This window comes from Eptesicus fuscus, chromosome 9 (genome assembly GCF_027574615.1).
Source record: "Eptesicus fuscus isolate TK198812 chromosome 9, DD_ASM_mEF_20220401, whole genome shotgun sequence".
Taxonomy (NCBI): Eukaryota; Metazoa; Chordata; class Mammalia; order Chiroptera; family Vespertilionidae; genus Eptesicus; species Eptesicus fuscus.
Genome location: NC_072481.1, coordinates 26,935,115 through 26,957,431, shown reverse-complemented (window position 1 = coordinate 26,957,431; position 22,317 = coordinate 26,935,115). Strand labels below are relative to the sequence as shown.

General features: G+C 44.5%; 2 protein-coding genes across 3 annotated transcripts; one reads left to right on the top strand and one right to left on the bottom strand.

Moving 5' to 3' along the window:
- The first annotated feature begins 121 nt into the window (after positions 1-121).
- Positions 122-5,115, top strand: MMACHC (metabolism of cobalamin associated C). Its single transcript, XM_008151325.3, has 4 exons — positions 122-329; positions 2,161-2,355; positions 3,439-3,591; positions 4,269-5,115. The coding sequence occupies exons 1-4, from the start codon at positions 249-251 to the stop codon at positions 4,683-4,685; spliced, it is 846 nt and encodes a 281-aa protein (XP_008149547.1). The 5' UTR covers positions 122-248; the 3' UTR covers positions 4,686-5,115.
- Positions 5,116-6,375: 1,260 nt separating this feature from the next.
- On the bottom strand, positions 6,376-22,045 carry PRDX1 (peroxiredoxin 1). 2 transcript variants are annotated; one of them, XM_008151204.3, is made up of 6 exons: positions 21,958-22,045; positions 19,750-19,866; positions 16,907-17,060; positions 16,418-16,540; positions 15,313-15,443; positions 6,376-6,686 (listed from the first exon to the last, which is right to left on the bottom strand). In XM_008151204.3, exons 2-6 carry the CDS (start codon positions 19,853-19,855, stop codon positions 6,601-6,603), a joined length of 600 nt encoding a protein of 199 aa, XP_008149426.1. In that variant the 5' UTR covers positions 19,856-19,866; positions 21,958-22,045; the 3' UTR covers positions 6,376-6,600. The 2 variants fall into 2 exon arrangements, with proteins under 2 accessions (XP_008149426.1, XP_054577238.1); XM_054721263.1 differs by lacking the exon at positions 21,958-22,045 and adding an exon at positions 21,574-21,659.
- Positions 22,046-22,317: the final 272 nt, after the last annotated feature.

Sequence of the window (22,317 nt, the reverse complement as noted above, 5' to 3'; positions counted from 1 at the left end):
AGGTAATACGTGCATGTACACCCCCACCGTGAAGCTTGTCGGGAAATCGAGTCTTTCTGATTACGTAGTGGTTGTTTCCAAGGAACAAATAAACTACGTATCCCAAGATGCATCGCGCAAAGGCAACTGTGTCCCGCTATGAGTCGCACAAGATCTTGGGAAATGGAGTCCAAGCTGCCCTGAAAATTAACGGCCCCGGTTAACCTTGAGACTCCATTCCCCAGCAAGCTCAGCGTGTAGCATACAGCATGGAGCCGCAAGTCGCTGAGCTGAAGCAGAAGATTGAGGACACGTTGTGCCCTTTTGGCTTCGAGGTTTACCCCTTCCAGGTTTGTTTATCTCTCCTGCGGTGCTAGGGTGAGGTATATGATTGGCCTCGGAGCTACCGGCGTGAGGCCCGTAAGCCTCCGTAAGCCTCCTGGTCCTTCCGGAGCTCCTCTGGTCCCGTGTACATCTGATCTCCTGGGACAGAATGTCTTGGGGGCTTGGGTAGGTAGGAGCTGTCGACGATCCAGTAACCTTGTGGCTGTCACTTAACATAATCGACGGGAAGAAAGGCATCCTTAGGGCCAGAATCACTTGGGCAGCTTCCTGAAGGAATTAGAAGAGGGCAAGTCTTGGAAGGTTTGCAAGGCTAGGATTTAGGTCATTTGAAAAGAAAGGGCATTCCTGCTGTTGAACAAGCAAACAACTGGCTGGTTTGTTCCTTCCAACAAAAGAATAATTAATAGTGTTGCCAATCACCAGCCACTGGGCTGGGTTTAGCAACTGCACCCTACTGACACACAAGTCTTGCACCACCACTTTCCCTTGTTTATGTAAGTTCATTTTCTCCTTATCTGGTGCCCCCTCCATTGAGCTATATACTTGAACAGAAAGCTAAATCATCTCAGCTTGAACCCTTTGCTTATTGCTTAAGAGACAGCCCACTCTCACCCCTTCCACTGAGTGGCCCACAGCAGTACCAGGAGAGGTTATAGAGGAAGGGGATAGGTTGGGTCTAGTTTGAGAGAGAGGACTTTCCAAAAATGGAGTTGAGCTTTATATGAAAAGATAGATTGGTCCCAGCCAGTGTGGGTCATTTGGTTGCATCATTCCATTCACCAATAAGTCACCAGTTCAATTCCCAGTCAGGGCACATGCCCAGGTTGCAGGCTCAAACCCCAAAGTTCGGCTGATCGATGTTTCTCTCTCTCTAAAAGTTAGTAAAAACATTTTAAAAAGAAAAGATAGGCTGGAAGGAAGGAGGGTTATGTACATTCCAAATATCAGGAACAGCTTTAATAAAGGAGGTGGTGGGTAGCAGATATGGGGGGACACTAAGGATGCCTATCTGGTGGGTCAGGTGGTCTTGGCTAGTTGGAGCTATTGTACTGAAGCCCTGCCAGTCATTCTAGGCTCCTACTCTCACTTCCCCACCCCACATCCAATCAGCCACCAGAACCTTTAGGAATCTGTCTCCTGCATCTCCCAAATCCATTCTCTTCCATCCAATATATGCTCTAGTCCAAACCATTTCACATTTGGATATACTGCAATAACCTTGCTGTCATTTTGCCTCCAACCCATCCTGCACACTGCAGCTACATTAATCTTTCCAAAACCTGATCATGTCAGTTTACTCCTTAAATCTTTAATGGCCTGCATTATTACCAAATTAGACCCATATTCCTAAATTGGTATCCAAGGCCAGTCATAATCACACTCCTACTGATCTCCAGCCTTTTCTCCCTCTGCTCCCCTCTGCAGACCCTTCAACTCCACTTCTGTCAAACTAAACAATTTCCAATTCTCCAAATACGCCCTGTACTTTTTGCCTGACATTGTTTATGCTGTCATCTTTTAGAATACACACCAGAGTCTTCCTCCCCACATCGGCCTGTTCACTTCCCTCCCAGCCTTAAAGACTCAGCTTCCAAGAAGCCTTTTCTAATTTCAGAGGACTGTCACCTGGCCCTGTCATTGCACCAGTCAACTGTTTTCTTATTAGTTGTTCATTAATTCCCTCTCTATTCTAAACTTCTGTCAAATTCAGACAAATGTCCCATAAACACACATCACAGAGCATCAGTAGAAATTCAGGGATTGAATGAGATGGAGGCTGGGGCACGGTATATGAGACCTTGAATGTCAGGTTAAGGTATGTATTTTCTGTTCCAGGTGGCATGGTACAATGCAGTCCTGCCTTCAGCCTTCCACCTGCCCCTGCCAGGACCTACCCTGGCCTTCCTGGTACTCAGCACACCTGCCATGTTTGACCGGGCCCTCAAGCCCTTCCTGCAGAGCGGCCACCTCCAACCACTGACTGACCCTGTGGACCAATGTGTGGCCTACCACCTAGGCCGTGTTAGAAAGGTGAGCAGCATTCATATCCTCCCCCAGCTTCTAAACCTGCAACTGCTTTTAGCTACTCCAAGCTCAATGCAGGACTAGACCTATCTAAGGTTAGGAGCCACTTCCATAGGATAAAATCCAGCCTTGACATTGTGATCTCCCCATTCTGCATTCTCAATGCAAGTTGGGTCACCTTCCTCTAGCAGCCACCCCCCACCAGGTCGGAAATCAGTCTCACTCGCCCTACACTGATGGGCAACTAAATGAACCTCAGACCAGATTTCCCTTGACCTCCAAGTGAAATAGGAATAATCCAACGTTTCCCAGGCATCTCTCACCTGTCTTTGCTCTAGACCTGGAAGTTGTATGCTGTCTTTGGGGGCTTTTAAGGACAAAACAATATTTCCCCACCACACACTCACATGTACATATTTACATACTAGAGGCCCAATTCACAAAATTCGTGCAAGGGTAGGCCTTCCTTCCTTCCCCCAGCTGCTGGCTTTGCAGCCCTGGCTGCCGGCTTTGCGGCCCTGTCACCCGCCCACACCCACCTTGGCCTGGCGCTGCCCATGTCCACTGCCACACACCCCTGGTTCCCTGGTTCCACAGAGCCCCTGATTGATCGCCCCGCTGAGGGTGGCTTGGGCCTCCCTTTGTGGGGTGGTCATGGGGCGATGGCAGTCCCCCCACCCCCACCACCAATCACATAGCACCCGCCTTGGCTGGCCTGGCACCAGAGAATGTCATAGCGTGGTCATCCGGACGGTTCTGCTGTTTGGCAGTTTGGTCGATTTTTGCATATTATGCTTTTATTATAGAATTATTATAGATTATACATACACTGGATCTCCCATGTCTTCCTCCACACTGGAACTCTGGAGGGAGAGCCAGCTTACCTCTCATAATGGAGGTTTCTGAACAAGACCTTTAACGTATATAATTTTCTTCACACTGGACACCCCCACACCCCATTTAAGGTTGTCTTCCTTTCAAATACAACTTCTGAGGACAGGACCTTGTTGACACAAATTAGGGCTCTCTAGGACAAGGTCATGATTCCTGCAATGCTGAAAGAAGCCTCAATCTTGTCCTCTATCCCAGAGCCTCCCAGAGCTGCAGGTTGAAGTTATCGCTGACTACGAGGTACACCCCAACCGGCGCCCCAAGATTCTGGCCCAGACAGCAGCCCATGTGGCAGGGGCTGCTTACTACTACCAACGACAGGATGTAGAGGCTGACCCCTGGGGAACCCAGGTGCGAGGGCAAGTATGAATGACTATAGAGACTTAAGAAAATGGTAAAGGCCCATCAAGATATCAGGTCTCACATTCTCCCACCTCCCATGGGTAAAGGAGTTGGTAGACACAATCCAGGATAAAAGTATTCCCTACCCAGCAGTCCAGCCCCATGTGCTTTCTGGAGTCCGTAATCAAATTAGAGAACCTATCTATTCATAAAAGTGTTACATAATGGAGGGGGCAGAGCAATGATTAGATCAGTGGTGAGACTTTGAAATTGAGACTCAGCTTAAGAAACCCTTCCTTGACCTGACCAGTTTGGCTCAGTGAGTAGAGCGTCGGCCTGCGGACTGAGGGGTCCCAGGTTCGATTCCAGTCAAGGGCATGTACCTTGGTTGCGGGCACATCCCCAGTGCGGGGTGTGCAGGAGGCAGCTGATTGATGTTTCTCTCTCAATGTTTCTAACTCTCTCCCCCTCTCCCTTCCTCTCTATAAAAAATCAATAAATTTAAAAATAAAAAAAGAAACCCTTCCTTATGGCCAGAGTAAGCTCATCTATAAGAGTAGATGAGGCTCACATGTGAAATCAGTGTCCATTGAGTGTGAATAAGTGAAAAAGCCTAGTTGCAGTGATAGTTGAACTTTGTGTCAAGGTGATGTCCATGACCTTGCTTTTCTTTATCCTCTCCCCAGCGTATATCAGGTGTGTGCATACATCCCCGATTTGGGGGCTGGTTTGCCATCCGAGGGGTATTGCTGCTGCCAGGAATAGAAGTGCCTGATTTGCCACCCACTAAACCCCTCGACTGTGTGCCAACAAGAACTGACCGAATCACCCTGCTTGAAAGCTTCAATTTCCATTGGCGTGACTGGACGTACAGGGATGCTGTGACACCCCAGGAGCGCTACTCCGAAGAGCAGAAGGCTTACTTTTCCACACCACCTGCCCAGCGCTTGGCCTTGCTGGGCTTGGCCCAACCCTCAAGGGAGCCTAGTTCTGCATCCCCTGAGCTTCTCTTTACCACACTGATACCCAAGTCACAGAATCTCAGCAGAGCCAGGGGGTGGCTCAGCCCCAGGGTCTCACCACCTGCATCCCCTGACCCTTGATACCCTCCTCACCTGTAGGATCCCTATTTATACCAATGGTACTTGCTAAGACTTACCTGGCTTTGGCAAGGCAAAGGTTTTATTTTGGCTAAAAGATGATTACTTTTGATAAAAGAATTATAGTAGAGATCTTCAATGAAGATAATGAGGCTCAGAAGTCTGGTCAAGACATTAAGAAATCCAAGACTAATAAATCAATATTAGTTAATATTTCAATAGGATAAAAGACAAAGGCAGGTTCTGAATTCCCACCTGCCTTGGCATATGGAATTATTGCCTGTTACCATTAGTCTGCAGTGCTACATGTCACAAGGACAAAGGGGTATTTATTGCCTGTTACCATTTATCTGCAATGCTCCAAGATACTAGATATAGGGCATAAGGGACAACCAATCCTCTAAGCAATAGTATAAATAAATAATGTATCATAGTGTTGTTGTGTGGACTGAATACATGTAAAGCATTTCTGAAACAGCCTAGCTTACTGCAGTATTATCAGCTGTTCTTGAAGGCCCTAGGAATTCTGTAATGCTGCTCACATGTCTTGGTGTCTGGTAGGCTGGAATAGCTGATAAAAACAAGTGTATGGAAGGTCACCATATAATATATCCTCAGTTCTGAATCTGCCCTAGCTTTAAAGGCCCAGGAGGAACCCCAACCCCCAGAAATACCTCCCTCAGGACAGTGATATGAATGAGGGCCAAAAAAAAGGACTACCTCAAATCAAGGCTAGAACCCAGGGAAAGTGAGAAGTATTCAACCTTATGCTTTTGATTTGGAAGGTTCTATCCTACAAATACCAACACTGTGCTTATCTTCTCCCCCTTTCAGTTATAAAGTTACAGAGCCTCTAATTCTAACCTTTTACAAAGCCAGTAGCAGATTTTCATCAGAAGCCAATCTCCCTGGGCCGGGTGGCTCAGTTGGTTGAAGAACTGTCCTGCACACCAAAAGGTTGCAGGTTTCATTCCCGGTCAGGGCACACATCTAGGTTGCAGGTTCAATGCCCATTCAGGACACATGTGGGAGACAACTGATTGATGTTTCTCATATTTATGATTCTCTCTCTCCATTCCTCTCTCTAAAAAACCAATAAAATCATATCCTCGAGTAAGAGTTTAAAAACAAACACTTACAAAAAAAAAGGAATTCAATCTTAAGGTTCTCATGCAGCCCTCCCTATACTGTAAAGGATAAATGCCCAAGTAATCAATATCACTGGTGCCTTAACTTACAATGCAGCCTATAATATAAATGTTAAGTACCTTGGATAACACCAGAGCAGGTTTTGCTCTTCTTCCCAGATATAACAAAAAATGTTAACACCTTGCCCAGCTGGTGTGGTGTGAGTGTGGCTCAGTGGTTGAGCATCGACCCATGAACCAGGTCACAGTTCAATTCTCAGTGGGCACAAGCCCAGGTTACCAGTCCAATCCCCAGTAGGGGGCGTGCAGGAGGAAGCCAATCAATGCTTCTCTCATCTTTGATGTTTCTATCCCCCTCTCTGAAATCAATAAAAACATTTTTTTTAAAAAATGAAGTTAACAGCTTGGTTCAATTCCATTCCGTGTCTTGCATTTCCCCTCTATAATTTTCGTGTTTCTAAAGCAGCTCTCACTTCTCATTTTCCCATAAGGAAAGCAAAGAGTAAATCAAAGACTAATGCCCCTAAAATGAAGAAACAACAATGTCTCAGTTCAAGTTTAATAGAAACTACAAAAGATCAAAGGTGATGTAACACTACTGTTCACATTAGATAATTTCCTCCAGAAGTATGGCTGACCCTCCCCAAACCCTACAGGAAAGGCCACATCTGGGCTAAGTCTAAGATCTTGTTTTAAGCATGACAATAGTAAAAGAGAGGTTCTGTTCTCATGGCTGTACATTGCCACATGACCCTATAATGACCCAGTGCTCACTTCTGCTTAGAGAAATATTCTTTGCTCTTCTGGACATCAGGCTTGATGGTATCACTGCCAGGTTTCCAGCCAGCTGGGCACACTGCAAGAGAAAGTTACCACTAATTAGTAATTTGCTCAGAGGTGAGCTCTCATGGACAAATGGATTCCTCAAAACTAAATCTGAGCCCTAAAGAGGCTGTAATACTAAAGCACCAGGAAGCCTAACCTACAGTCTAAGATCATAAATATAAAGCTTTTTAGTGAAAGGCTAACAACAAACATGCAATTTAATCCTCACTATAGCCCTATTACTATTATACGTAATTTATTCATTCAGCACCTGAAATTTATTTTTTAAAAAGCAATAGTTTCAACTGTAGGCTTTGTTCAAAAAAACTAAAGCATCTGAGGCAAGATTTGTTAACAGTAGATAGTAGATAAAGGGGTATTCATGTTCTCTATAATTTTATGTATGCTTCAAATACATCTTTTTAAAAATAAGCTTAAATGCTGCTCTTAAAAAAAACAAATGGTGCTACCCTAGCTGGTCTGGCTCAGTGGATAGAGGGTCAGCCTACAGACTGAAGGGTCCCAAGTTCGATTCCAGTCAAGGGCTCATGCCTGGGTTTGCGGGCTTGATCCCCAGTAGGGGATGTGCAAGAGGCAGTCAATCAGTGATTCTCATCATTGATGTTTCTATCTCTCCCTTTCCCTTCCTCTCTGAAATCAATAAAGATATACTTTTTTTCAAAAAAGGTGCTGGGACAGTTGATTTTCAAATGCAAAAGAATAACACTGGACCCCTAACTTACAAAAAAATAACTCAAAAATGGATCAATGGCCCAGCCAGTGTGCTCAGTGGTTAAGTGTCAACCTATGAACCAGGTCACAGTTCTATTCCCAGAGTACATGTGCGGGCTGTGGACTTTATCCCAAGTAGGGGGTGTGCAGGAGGCAGCCAATACATGATTCTCAGTGTTTCTATCTCTCTCCCTATCCATCCTTAATTTGAAATCAATAAAAACATATTACTTCCTTCTTCTCTGAAATAAAAATATGTATTTAAATATATATATATATAAAAAAACATTTTTTAAGAAAGCATCAACCAATAAATTCATAAATAAGTGGGACAACAGATCAACATTTCCCCCCCCCAATCTAGAAATCAATTTTTAAAAAATGGATTAATGAAGTAACTATAAGGGCTAAAACCATAAACTCTTCAAAGTGGAAAATCAGCAATTAATCCCTTGCCTCACTTTCCTCAGGTTAGCCTAAGGAGCATTGCTAGTTCAGGATGGCAGGAAAAGGTTGAAGGCTATGCTTTCTGCATAAACTTCATGACCTTGGACTTAGAAGTGTATTCTTAGATATGATGCAAAAAGCACAAGCAACAATAAAAAGAAAAAAACAGATAAGTTGGACTTGATCAAAATTAAGAACTTTTAGAACATTATAAAGAAAGTGAAGACAAAAAAAAAAGTGAAGGCAACCTACAGAATGGAGAAAATATTTAGGAATCTTATATCTGATAGGGGATTAATATCCAAAATGCAAAAAGAATCCTGCAATTCAACCACACACACACACACACACACACACAAAATTTCAAAAATGAGCAAAGCATCAATACGAGTGGATAAAAAAAATTGAGGTACATATATACAATGGAATATTGGCCATAAAAAAGGATGAAATCTTGCCACCTGTGATAGCATGTGTGGCATATCCTCCTGATATGCCATGGTTGTGGGTTCAAACCCCCATTTACCAATCCTCATCAGAGCACATATAAGAATCAACCAATGGCCCTAGCTGGTTTGTCTCAGTGGATAGAGCGTAGGCCTGCGGACTGAAGGGTCCCAGGTTCGATTCCAGCCAAGGGCACATGCCTGGGTTATGGCTCGATCCCCAGTAGGGGGTGTGCAGGAGGCAGCCAATCAATGATTCTCTCTCATCATTAATGTTTCTATCTCTCTCTCCCTCTCCCTTCCTCTCTGAAATCAATAAATAAAATTAAAAAAAAAAAAAAAGAATCAACCAATGAATGCATAAAGTGAGGGGAACAACAAATAGATTTTCTCTCCCTTCCTCTAAAATCAATAAATAATTTTTCTCAATACAAATTGGTAGTTACAAAATAGTCATGAGAATGTAAAGCATAGGGAATCTATATATATATAAAAAGCTAAGCGGCCGGTCAATAGCTATGACGCACACTGACCACCAGGGGGCATACACTCAATGCAGGAGCTGCCGAGTGACAGCAACTTTGCAGAGTGCCCTCTAGCGCTCTGGGACCCCTCGGGGGATGTAGGACTGCTGACTTCGGGGCCTGATCCCCACAGGCCAGGCCGAGGGACCCCACCAGTGCACGAATCCATGCATCAGGCCTCTAGTATCCTATATAATAAAAGGCTAATGTGCAAATGACCGAATGGTGGAATGACCAGTCACTATGATACACACTGACCACCAGGGGGCAGACACTCAACGCAGGAGCTCACCCCTGGTGGTCAGTGTGCTCCCACAGGGGGAGCGCCACTCAGCCAGAAGCCAGGCTCATGGCTGGGGAGCACAGTGGCAGTGGTAGAAGCCGCTCCCGCCTCCATGGCAATGCTAAGGATGTCCGATTGACAGCCTAGGCCCACTAAGCCGTCAGTCAGACATCCCCCCAGGGCTCCCGGACTGCGAGAGGGCGCAGGCCAGGCTGAGGGACATCGTGCACCGGGCCTCTAGTAGTTAATAATATTGTAAAAACAACCCCAGCTGATTTGGCTCAGTGGATAGAGCGTCAGCCTGTGGACTGAAGGGTCCTGTGTTTGATTCTGGTCAAGGGCACATGCCCAGGTTGCCAGCTTTATCCTCAGTAGGGGGCATGCAAGAGGCAGCCAGTCAATGATTCTCTCTCATCATTGATGTTTCTCTGTCTCCTCCCTTCCTCTCTGAAATCTATAAAAATATATTTAAAAAATAACAATAATATTGTAAAAACAGCCCTGGCCAGTGTGTTCAGTGGTTAGTGTGTTGGCCCTCACACCAAAGGGTCTTGGGTTTGATTCCCAGACAAGGGCACATACCTGGGTTTCAGGTTCAATCCCCGGCCCTGATCAGGCACATGTGGGAGGTAACCAATTAATGTACAGTATATGTCTCTTTCTCTCCCTCCCTTCCAGTCTCTCTAAAAAAATATATATTATATATTATACACGCACACACACACACACACTCACACACATGTGTGTGTGTATAAATAACATTGTAAAAACTATGTATGTGCCAGGTGGATACTGGAAATATAGGGAACACCTGGTAAAGTATGAGGCTATCTAACTACTATGCTATACACCTGAAAATAATAAAAAATAATATTAAATGTTAACTGTAATTGAAAAATTTTTTTCAAAATGTAAAAGCTGCCCTGGCCAGGTAGCTGTTGCAGGGGTCCTCAAACTTTTTAATCAGGGGGCCAGTTCACTGTCCCTCAGACCATTGGAGGGCCGGACTATAGTTTAAAAAAAACTATGAACAAATTCCTATGCATACTGCACATATCTTATTTTGAAATAAAAAAAACAAAACTGCAAAAACACCCGCATGTGGTCCGCGGGCCGTAGTTTGAGGACGCCTGGATTAGAGCATTGTTCTGATACTCCAAGGTTGTAGGTTCAATCCCCAGTCAGAGCACATACAAATATCAACCAATGAGCCCTAGTCAGTTGCTCAGTGGTTAGAGCATCAGCCCTCAGACCAAAGGGTCACTGGTTCAATTTCTGATCAAGGGCATGTACCTGGGTTGCAAGTTCAATCCCTGGCCCTGGTCAGGCACAGGTGGGAGGCAATCAATCTATGTGCCTCTCTCCCTACCCCCCCAACTAACTCCCTCTTCCTCTCCCTTCCACCACTCTCTATAAAAAAATATACATAAATGGAGAAAATATCCTCACTCCTCAGGTGAGAATTAAAAAAACAACACTTTGCCAAAACCGGTTTGGCTCAGTGGATAGAGCGTCAGTCTGCAGACTGAAGGGTCCCGGGTTCGATTCCGGTCAGGGGCATGTACATTGGTTGCGGGCACATCCCCGGTGGGGGGTGTACAGGAGGCAGCTGGTCGATGTTTCTCTCTCATCGATGTTTCTGGCTCTCTATCCCTCTCCCTTCCTCTCTGTAAAAAAAAAAAAATCAATAAAATATATATTTTTTAAAAAAACACTTAAATAACTTGCCCCCAAAACCCAAGAAAAAAAATCTAACACTAGGATAATATGCAAACTGGTTGGGACACTGTCATGTAACGACCAATCAGCAGGCTGTGTCCCCGCCCCCCTGCACCAGCCCAGAGACGTGAGGCTCGCATCCCCGACCCCGGCAACGGGCCTGGGACGTGAGGCTTGAGTTGCCGCCCCCTGCGCCAGCCTGGGAGACATGAGGCTCATGTCCCGAAGCCAGCAATGGGCCACGGGACGTGAGGCTTGCGTCCCTGCCCCCTGCACCAGCCTGAACACGAGGCTCGCTTCCCCGCCCCCCTGCGCGGGCCCAGCCAGCAGTCCGCAGGCACACAGAGGTCCACAGGCCTCCCCAGGCTCTGGCCTACCTCTTTGGGACAATCCATTGAGGAGCCCCAGATGGGTGGGCAGGGCCTACCTCTTTAGGGCGATGGATAGCAGGGCTCCCGCACTGTGACAGGGCACAGGCCATGCTGGGGGACACCACCCCCGCCCCAGTGCACAAATTTTGTGCACCGGGCCACTAGTAAACTAAATAAATCACAAAGCCAGGACTGTGTAACATGAGCTATTATCTTCCTTCTCAGTATTCTTTAAGTCCTCCAAACTTGATAGTCTGAAATACAATACTGCAGGACGTCCACAGAAGACCCTGCATGGTTCACTCAGCCTGCCTTCCCTCAAGAAGCAAAAGGTCTGAGCGCCTGAATCTTTCACACATGCCTTCAACCTTTTCCTTCAATCCAGAGCTAACAATGCTCCTTGGGCCAACCTGAGGAAAGCAAGGCAAGAGGGCCAATCACTCATTTTCCACTTTTTAAAATTATTTATATTCTAAGAGACATTTGGTCACCAGTAACAGAGCAGCAACAGTCTCCCTTGCTCAAGTGAGAGAAGGGAAGACCCTTTCAGTCCAAAGATGTCATAGCCTCAAATATCAGATGGCAATCAGCTGTCTGGGAACAAGATATGGATGGAACAAGTGCAAAATGGTAGACCTAGGTGCCATTACTTTCCTGAAATCCCCATTTGATTGTTACAGTTACTGTCTTTAAAGGCACCAAGTGGTTAAAACACAGATCCTAAGCATAAACAAGCTGCAGAGAACAAAGAGCAGCATGAAAGCAAAGACCAGGCTATAGACAGACAAGTTTGGCTGTAGGTGCTAATAAGCAACCAAAAAGATTGTTTTGTCTAGAAGAAAACCGAAAGCTTTAGAACAACCCAATTATAACACAGAGAGGAAGAAAAATGAACCAGGATAGAGACCTTGCCAACTTAGTCTCCTTGGCCCTAAAGCCTCATGGCACTTAAGACCATACCAGTAATTAGAAAGATCCACACCTGGATGTTTCACTCAAATCCAAGTGTTGGTTTTTCAAAATTAACATGGAGTCCAGCAGAACTGGTTGAGTACCACATAAACCAGCTTTCAAGCACAGCTGAAGTACCATGACTCTCCACCGTGAAAATGACACCAGTCATGATAATTTCAGTATGAAAGAACTCCCCAAGATAGAAGGCCCTACTGACTTTCTCAGCATTTTAATTACCTTAAAAAAAAAAAAAAAAGACTTTGAATTTTGATTCCAACATTTTACTATGAATAATTGCTGTGTTTAAGTATTGGTTTATTGGTCTTTAAAACAGGAATGTATCAAAAATAAGAAAAAATATATAAGGGAAAGAAAACTAGGAATGTAGGATATATATACCAACACAAATCTTGTGTATACCTGAAACTAATCTTATGTCAATTACACCTGGGGGGGTGACAGGAAGGTGGAGTTATTTGTCAAATAGCACATGAAATATACCTCATAAAGAGTGCTTGGCATTTCATAGGATCTCAAATGGTAACTATCACATAAGCCATAAAAGACTGCACACAGAAAGCTGTGCCTGTTCTAGTGGGATGGGAAGCAGCAGAAACCAACAGAGCCTGTAGAAGCAAGCTTCAGTCATGAAAGCTTAGGTTCATGACAAGGTCCTTTCCGAAAATCCAGTAAGGGCTAATTTTGCCACTGTTCCCGACTTTCTGCTGAACCTCATATCCCACCAGGGGGCAGTCTCAGGAGCTGTCTGCTCTTTCAATCTACCCACAAGAGAGCTTCTGTAAATGGTGCCTTCTGGTATCAAGTGTTCACTGATCCCCATTAGCCTTCTGATACAGTCAAGTTTCATTTTTGAAATCCCCCAAAATGAGGACACTAATCCAGACTAACAACTTCTGTCTTCTTAAAGTCACAATATCAAAGTTGAATGGGTCTTAGAAAGCTAATTAGAAATACTTAACTTCTGGAGAAAATAAAATAAATAAGACAAGAAATTTGTCCAAGTCCACCTGTGCACTTGATCTGCTATCAGTAGCACTTAATCACAACTATTTTGTTCTCAATTACATTAAGTGGGAAGCGGGGGGAGGGTTCAAAATCCTCTTCCACCTGCAGCCTCAGGAACTGAGTCCTTAAAACTAACTCTTCGTTGGGATATGGTTGTTTCATTCCAACAACAATTGCATGGTAGCAGGAGGGGAAGAGTTGGGTTGGGAGTAAAAAAGCTATAGCCTTACAAACTCAAATGATGGCATCAAGTAGGGTCAGTACTTGCAATCAGAATATTTAAGGAGAGAAGTACTAGTGCTGGAGCCATAAAAAAAGGCCTACACTTTTAGCATTGCTAGATTAAAAACCTTAAGTTGAATCTGCTCAGTTATGCTTCGACTTTACAAGGTCACACACACATTATATTTGATCCTGAAACTTCTAAATTAAGAAACTTGATTTTTCACTTGAAACCCTTTAGCCCTAACCTCTCCTCAAAAAAATATTTTTTAATGTCACTGAGCTGTATACTTGAAAATGGTTAAGATTGTAAATTTGCTATGTATATTTTACCACGCATTTTTTAAAAGCTAAAAATAAAATAAACAAGTTTGAAAAAAATTTATTTTTTAAAATATATTTTTATTGATTTTAGAGAGGAATGGAGAGGGAGAGAGACAGGAACATTAATGATAAAAGGGAATCATTGATTGACTGCCTCCTGCATGGGGGTAGAACTGCAAGCTGGGATCACAACTTGGGAACGTGCCCTCACCAGAAATCGAACCATGACTTCCTGGCTCAAAGGTCAACACTCAACCACTGAGCCATATCGGTTGGGCTCAAATATATTTTTAAATCATAAAAATATATTAGTTGTGCCGAAACCGGTTTGGCTCAGTGGATAGAGCGTCAGCCTGCGGACTGAAAGGTCCCAGGTTCGATTCCGGTCAAGGGCATGTACCTTGGTTACGGGCACATCCCCAGTAGGGGGTGTGTAGGAGGCAGCTGATCGATGTTTCTCTCTCATCGATGTTTCTAACTTTCTCTCCCTCTCCCTTCCTCTCTGTAAAAAATCAATAAAATATATTTAAAATATATATATAAATATATAAATATATATATATATATTAGTTGTATCTGCCTATTGTTTTTGGTTAAGTTGTCTTAGTCCTATTTTATTTTCCAAATGTCAAAACTATTCATATATTACTTTTAGTTATTTATTTTTAATTGATTTCAGAAAGGAAAGGAGAGGGGGAGAGAGAGAGAAACATCAGTGATAAGAGGGAATCATTGATTGGTTGCCCAGGCATATGCCTGACTGGGAATCGAACATGAGCCCCTGGTTCATAGTCCATGCTCAACCATTGAGCCACACCAGCTGAGCTATTATCTTTATTTTTAAAACCCCAATAAAACAGCCTTAACCAGTGTGGCTCAATTGGTTGAGCATTGTCCCATGCACCAAGAGAATGCTGATTTGGTTCCCAGTCAGGGCACATGCCCAGGTTGCAGGCTCTCCCTTCCTCTCTAAAATCAATAAAAACATATTTTAAAAACAGTAACAATAAGCCCTAGCCGGTTTAGCTCAGTGGATAGAGCATCAGCCCTCAGACTAAAGGATACTGGGTTCAAATGCGGTCAAGGGCACGTACCCCGGTTGCAGGCTCCACCCCCAGCACGCTTCGGGTGCGTGTGGAGGCAACCAATAGCCGTGTCTCTCACGTCAATGTTTCTCTCCCACTCACTTCCACTTTCTAAAAATCAGTGGAAAAATATCCTTGGTTGAGGATTAATAACAACAGATATGGACTACAGGGATTAACTCTTCTCCCAATAAACACTTGTCAAGAACAGCATACTTACCTTTAGATGTGATTCTCAATCTTTCATTTCATCCTTATACACCTATGAGATCCTTCTACATTCCTTCCGTACTAGTAATGCTAACTGAGCAGGGCAGAAGCCGGGAATAAACAGTTGGAATAAAAAGCCTTTATAGTCTCCCCAGGCTTTTCTATTACCCCACTCCCACAACCCACTATAATCCAGAGACTTCAATTTCTCAAAGAGACATAATCACCCTCCTTGTTTGGTAGACTTGGTTCCTACCACATCTTTCCCATCCATCCACCATTCTGTTGTCTTATCACCAAACAGACTGAATTACCTTCCCCATGTTTGTCAGTGAACTGGAAAGCCTGAACTAGTCTCAGAGTCTCATCCACAGAGCGGCCAACAGGAAGGTCATTCACAGTGATCTGGCGAAGGATACCTTTATCATCAATGATAAAGAGGCCCCTGGGAAGAAGAGATTGAAGGTTTGAGAAAGAGGCAGTACAGGTTTAAAAACTGGTTTGTTAGGCAGCCCTGGCTGGGTAGAGCTCAGTTGGTTAGTGTTGTCCTAATACGCCAAAGTTACGGGTTCAATTCCTGGTCAGGGCACATACAAGAAGCAACCAATAAATGCATAAATAAGTGGAACAATAAATTGATGTTTCTCTCTCCTTCCCTCTCTCTCTAATTAATCAATAAATTTCTAAAAATTAAAAGCTAGTTTATTAGAATAGAGAAGCAATGGAAATGGGCTGGTCTCCCAGACCTGCACAGCCCTTGCCCTTAGTGAGGATGCCCCTGCATAAAGAATGAGACCAATCCCCAGCCGGCATGGCTCAGTGGTTGAGTGTTGACCTATGAACCAGGAGGTCACTGTTCAATTCCCAATCAGGGCACATGCCCGGGTTTGGGGTCCATCCCCCGTGGGATCACTGATGTTTCAATCTCTCCCTCTCCCTTTCTCTCTGAAAGCAATAAAAATACATATTTTTTTTTAAAAATGAGACCATCATGCTGTACATCTTAAACTTAATACAGTGATGTGTATCAATTATTTCATTTTATTTTTTTGTTAATCCTCACCCGAGGATATCTTTTCACTGATTTTAGAGAGTGGAAGGGAGAGGAAAAGACAGAAACATCAATGTGACATGGGTTGGTTGCCTAACATACATGCCCAACTGGGGCCAGGGATTGAGCCTTGACTGGAATCAAACCCAGGACCCTTTAGACTGCAGACCAACATTCTATCCACTGAGCCAAACCAGCTAGGGTGATATATATCAATTATTTCTTAGAAGAAAATTTTAAGATGATTTAAAAAATGAAATGAGAAAGGAGACTGTATAGATCAGTCTACCTTTCTCCAAATAAACGGCCCTCAGTCAATCTTATCTGTCACAATAAATGTCAGCCCCCCTCCCTAACCCATCGCATACCTGAATGAGATGCCTTCATCAGCCTTTAAGACCCCATAGTCCTGAGCAATGGTGCGCTTGGGGTCTGACACCAAAGGAATGTTCATGGGTCCCAGTCCTCCTTGTTTCTTGGGTGTGTTGATCCTACAGCAGAAGGCATACATATAAATCATATTCACGCAAACTCCTGGGTAGCAAATACATTAATTGTATCTACATGCTCCCCCTTTCCAACATTTCTAGCCTACTTCCCAAAAACTTCAAACTTTTCCAGCATTAAAATGAATGGCGAAGGACAGTTAAGGTCACCAGGGTATACTCAGCTGCAACCCAAGCTGCTTCTCCCCCGCTGCCAAGTAATAAGAAAGCAACAAGAGGAAGCCAGAGCCTTTGCACTCCTTCCATGAGGAGCCAGAAGCCAATACTTGAGAAAGTCTATTGCCAAAACCTCCAAATCCCAGTTCCTGCTTAGTTAAAAAGTCCACATGCCAAATGGACCAATGGATTTACCATGCCAGGTGACAGAAGTGAGAATCCACAGAAGCACCAATCACTTGGCAGTTGAGTTTCTTAAATTCTTCTGCCCTATCACTGAAAGCAATGATCTCCGTGGGGCACACAAAGGTAAAGTCAAGAGGGTAAAAGAAGAACACCACATATTTTCCTGGGGGAAAAAAAAGAACCCCAAGTTAGCCTTTGAAACAGACATCCTTGCTTTATAGAGAATAGACAACAAAATACATATTCCTATGGAAAAAGAGTCCTTTTTAAGTTGATGCCACACAATTGTTAGATGTCAAGATGCTCAAACATAGATGTCTCCGCCCTAAGTGGTTTGGCTCAGTGGATACAGCGTCCGCCTGCGGACTGAAAGGTCCCGGGTTCAATTCCAGTCAAGGGCATGTACCTTGGTTGCGGGCACATCCCCAGTGGGAGGTGTGTAGGAGGCAGCTGATGGGATGTTTCTCTCCCATCGATGTTTCTAACTCTCTATTCCTCTCCCTTTCTCTCTGTAAAAAATCAATAAAATATATTTTTAAAAAAACACATAGATGTCTCCTGTCAGCTACTTTCAGAACCTCTTGCAGGAGGACCTGCATGGAAAAAAGTTCCTTCCAGCCCTAGCCAGCTTGGCTCAGTGGATAAAGCGTCGGCCTGCGGACTGAGAGGTCCCAGGTTCAATTCTGGTCAAGGGCACATGCCAGGGTTGTGGGCTCGATCCCCAGTAGGGGTTGTGCAGGAGGCAGCCAATCAATGATTCTCTCTTATCATTGATGTTTCTATTTCTCTCTCCTTCTCTGTTCCTCTCTGAAATCAATAAAAATATTTTTAAGTGTGTTTTTTTAAATTTCTTTATTGATTAAGGTATTACATATTTGTCCTCATTTAAGTGTGTTTAAAAAATAAAATAAAATGTTCCTTCCAGTCCATGCTTTATTTTTCTGTCTCCATATTAGCTGCCAAATACAGAACTAAATTTTTTTTTATGTATTTTATTGATTTTTTTACAGAGAGGAAGAGAGGGAGAGTTAGAAACATGGATGAGAGAGAAACATCAATCAGCCGCCTCCTGCACACCCCCTTTTGGGGATGTGCCAGCAACCAAGGTACATGCCCTTGACCAGAATCAAACCTAGGACCCTTGAGTCCGCAGGCTGACACTCTATCCACTGAGCCAAACCGGTTAGGGCAGAACTAAATTTTTTAAAAATATATTTTTATTGTTTTCAGAGAGAGAGGGAGAGAGAGACAAAAACATCAATGATGATGAGAGAGAATCATTGATTGGTTCCCTCCTGCATGCCCCCTCCTGGGGATCAAGTCCACAACCTGGGTATGTGCCCTGCCCAGGAGTTGAACCTTTTCTTAGGTGGACACTCAACCATTGAGCCATACCGGCCAGGCTGTTCAGTCTAATTTTTATCTTCTCTGGGTAGTTAAAATTAGCACAGACACCAAGTTCTCCAATGAAGAAAAGCAAAAGCAAGAACGCAGTTATCTACTGGATAGCCCAATGCCAATGCTTACAATCAGTGCCCAATAAAAAGCTGAAATGCTGAATTCTCTGCTGCAGAGTAGGAAGAGACCAACAAGAGGAAGTCAGAGCCTTTGCACTTCTTTCACAATGAATCACAGTAATGGAATGGGTAAGGTTTAAGTGATCACCTGAATCACCACAAATATGTTCCTAACCAGCCCGGTAAGAAAAATTTTATATGGCAAACATTCAAAACATCCTGGTAGTAAACAGGACTTCCAGTTGGACTTTTACTGAAGTCACTCAGATTACCAACTGAATAGATCTCCAAAGGTCAGGTAGCCTCTCACACCTAATGCGCTGAGCTATTAGAACAGTTCAATTAGAATACTCACTTACTTCCAGGCAGCAGCCATGTTTCAGTCAAAACAAGTTGCTCCTTTGACATTCTCTTTGAAAATTAGAATCACTAGAAACTCCTCTAAACAACCTCTCTCCAGGGCTTTGCCTAACAAGCACTTTGAGGCCTCAGCAGGTCAAGCCCTGGTGGGCAGAAAGCAGCTCTTCCTGAACATCCTGCCTTTACCCTTGAGCCAGGGTCACCTCCCTATGATCCTACTTACCATGTTTTGCCAGAAGCTTCCCTCCATAGGATCCCACTAACCTGCTCTCATTCCAACCAACAAGTGTGTTAGGAAACCTAGTCACATGTTCTATCCAAAAGCTGACTCCAGGAACTGATCACTATACTTGACACAGGAGTCTGAGATTTGCGTTCAATTGTCCCAGAAGACCCAGCTGCTCCCAACTGTGAGGTAAAAGAGAACCTTATTAGAACTTGACAAGTGTCTGCATGAATCTCTAACAGAAAAGAGAGCGGTTCCAACAATGACATCAACTCTCCTCTGGGCACAAAACAGTCAAGTGAATGTGCCTAAACCCTCTAATAATACAGTAGCTATGACACATATTTCGTAAACTGAACAAGCAGTGTCACAGCTCCAAATATGAGCTCTGAGATTTTAAATTGTTGAAGACTTCTTATAATGAAATAGTAAGACTGAGATAATCAGACTGTCTCCAATAACACAATTGAGGAGTACTGAGAAGATAGCTGAGCTAATATATTAGTTTAGGCATAATGAAGCATGTGCTTTCTCCAAAACAGTCTGGACTAGGATAACCACCCTGTGATAACTATTGATAATCACCATTTCACTTCAACCTGAAGGCAATAGCCTACCACCCTGAACACCTTGACCTAGGAGACATAAATCATTTTATAATCAAACATACAGAAATACGAAAATCGAACAAGCCATCTCCAGATAGCAAAATAACTGCATTTCAATGAACCTAACGTAATTACGCTTACCTTTGTAGTCAGATAGGCTGATATCTTTGAACTGGCCATCTGGCATAACAGCTGTGGCTTTGAAGTTGGGGGCAGGGTGCCCAATTTTAGCATTTCCTGAAGACATCTTGCTATCAGCTGGAAAGGATAAAAGAGGAAATTAACTTGAAACAAGTCTTTTCCTAGATAACCAGTACCCTCCATCAACTTAGACTTAACTGTAGAACAATAAAGGATTTATCTGGTGGCCCTGAATATATACATTAACTTTTTATTTTTTGTTTTGTTTTTACATTAACTTTTAAAATTAATTTTACTGGGTGACACTGATCAACATGGTCACATAGGTTTCAGGTGTGGGTCTCTGTTACAAGATCTTTATATATTGCACCATGTGCCCACCACTCGAAGTTAAATCTTCCCGTCACCTACATTAACTTTTAGATTAGTAAGAAGCATTCGCTTAGCTTTCCAGTTTTTTTGTGTGTGTGTTTTTTTTTTTAAATTATTTTTATTGATTTTAGAGAGGAAGGGAGAGGGATAGAGAGAGATAGAAACATCAAATGAGAGAGAATCATTGATCAGCTGCCTCCTGCACGCCCCCTACTGGGGATCGAGCCCGCAACCCAGGCATGTGCCCTTGGCCGCAATCGAACCTGGGACCCCTCAGTCCACAGGCTGACGCTCTATCCACTGAGCCAGACTGGCTAGGGCTAGCTTTCCAGTTTTTGAAAGAAAACCAGATATTACCCCTCTCTGAATATCAACTTCTGTTTTCCTTTAAAAACAGCAATTTCTTTAATAATTGAAGTAACCTCCATTACTTTTTCTGAACCATCATTTGTGCAATGGCATTTTCCTCTATAATTTCATCATGCAGAAGCAGAGAGGAGTGGGGGGTTGGAGACTCTCAAACCTGAACCCAAATGCACAATGCCAGAGTGCCTGACTCCCAAAAGCGGGTAATATTGCCCTTTCCCTGGGCTGCGCCTCCGACTGTATTCATGATGTGGGAAGCACACTTCATATTCAAGCACACTTGGTAGATTTGCCAAGAACACATACCCTAAAGCCAACCCAACCTTTTAAGAAGCAAGACCAGAATTCTGGCATCTGCTCAATTTCAAAACTTTAGGTATGTGTGTTTAAGCCCTAGAAGTCCTTTCAAAAATGGGTTTCTGACCTCAGGGTCAAGATCCTGGGGCAATAAGTACAAGAGCCAATTTATTGCTAAACAGGAATGTTGCACTGGATTCACCCAGGTCAACTCCAAGGAATTAAGAATTAGATGCAGGTAAGCCAACGATTTGAAAGCCTCAAGAAGCTAATTTTCTAGTACCAACGGTTTGGGGTCATACTACCACAACCGAAAGAAACGTTGTGAGCATTGATTATCTCAAACTTTTTACTGTTTAATACCTTTAATAACAATTTAAAAAAAAGTAAGGGACGTTGCAACTTGGCGACCAAATATAGAGTGTGACCCTAAGTGGCCTCGTCCGAACCTGCTTTTCCAGGCGGCCCCCACTAAAGCCGAACCAATCGGGAAAAGCCCGTTGGACTTCCAGCCCGTGTGGGACTCGTCAGATCTGCCCAAGAACTTTCCAGCCAAAAACCACACCCGCAAACCCCACTTAAAAGTACCCTCCCGCCTCTCCCATCATCACTCCCACCCAGCACTTCGGAAAGCACCAGCAGAAAAGAGACGCCTTCACCGAGGCATCTGGGATCACCACAATCCCCATTCTGCAGGTGGAAAAATAAAGGCGGGGAAGGGAAACGTAATATCCGAAGCTTCACAGCTAGGAACGGCCCAGGACGGGGGACAGCTTTTTTTACACCTACCACAGGAAAGAGGGGTGACCTCAGGTCAGTTTCCGAGTCCATTCCAGAAGCTTCTCGAACCGCCCTAATCGAGGGGACACCACCACCAGCCCGCCCCTGCAAGTCAATCAGTGCCCTCTGCCCTGGAGGATGGGAGGAGACTCGAGCCTGCGTTAGCCTCGGGGTTCGCCCAACTCCCAGGACCCAAAGGTGTGTCCCCGCGAAGGTATGCAAACCGCCTGACCACTCTTGGGCGGCAGGCCGCTCCCGGACGCCTCCACAGTCACAGCACCCCCCCGCTGAGCCCGGGAGCTGGGGGGCGGGGGTAATGGGAGAAGGAATAAAAGGCGACGGGCGGAATGCGGGGCGCTTCACCTGCGGAGGCCGCGCGGCCCACATACTCACCAGCGCTGAGGCAGAAATGGCAAAAGCAGTCAAGCAGGAAGAAGACTCCCGAAACGCGCGCGCGTGCTCGCTGCGCTGCTTTTATAGCCGGTATGGTTCTCGCGAGAGTGAGAGCGGGTCCGGGGTGCGGGAGGGGGAGAGAGGAGGGGGATCTGGCCGGAACCCAGCCCGGATCCTACGCTCCCAGCCGGAATGACTCAGCGATTTCGCTCCCTGGGGGCGGGCTCGGGTGCCCAGAGTACCAAACCCCCATCCATACCTGCCGCCCTTGGCTGGGGTCGGAGAGTGAGGCTGGGGTCTGGATCGACTCCAAACGCCTCCGTTATCCGGGATTTCTTCGGGAACAGGGTGGGGGGGTGG

Excerpts from the sequence above, each read along its gene's own strand:
- PRDX1 (XM_008151204.3), bottom strand. The coding sequence starts at position 19,855 with ATGTCTTCAGGAAATGCTAAAATTGGGCACCCTGCCCCCAACTTCAAA. Across the intron at positions 17,061-19,749 it reads CAGCCTATCTGACTACAAAG|GAAAATATGTGGTGTTCTTC; the intron begins GTAAGCGTAATT and ends TTTTTCCCCCAG. Across the intron at positions 15,444-16,417 it reads GATGAAGGCATCTCATTCAG|GGGCCTCTTTATCATTGATG; the intron begins GTATGCGATGGG and ends TCTTCTTCCCAG.
- MMACHC (XM_008151325.3), top strand. The coding sequence starts at position 249 with ATGGAGCCGCAAGTCGCTGAGCTGAAGCAGAAGATTGAGGACACGTTG. Across the intron at positions 330-2,160 it reads TCGAGGTTTACCCCTTCCAG|GTGGCATGGTACAATGCAGT; the intron begins GTTTGTTTATCT and ends TTTCTGTTCCAG. Across the intron at positions 3,592-4,268 it reads CTGACCCCTGGGGAACCCAG|CGTATATCAGGTGTGTGCAT; the intron begins GTGCGAGGGCAA and ends TCCTCTCCCCAG.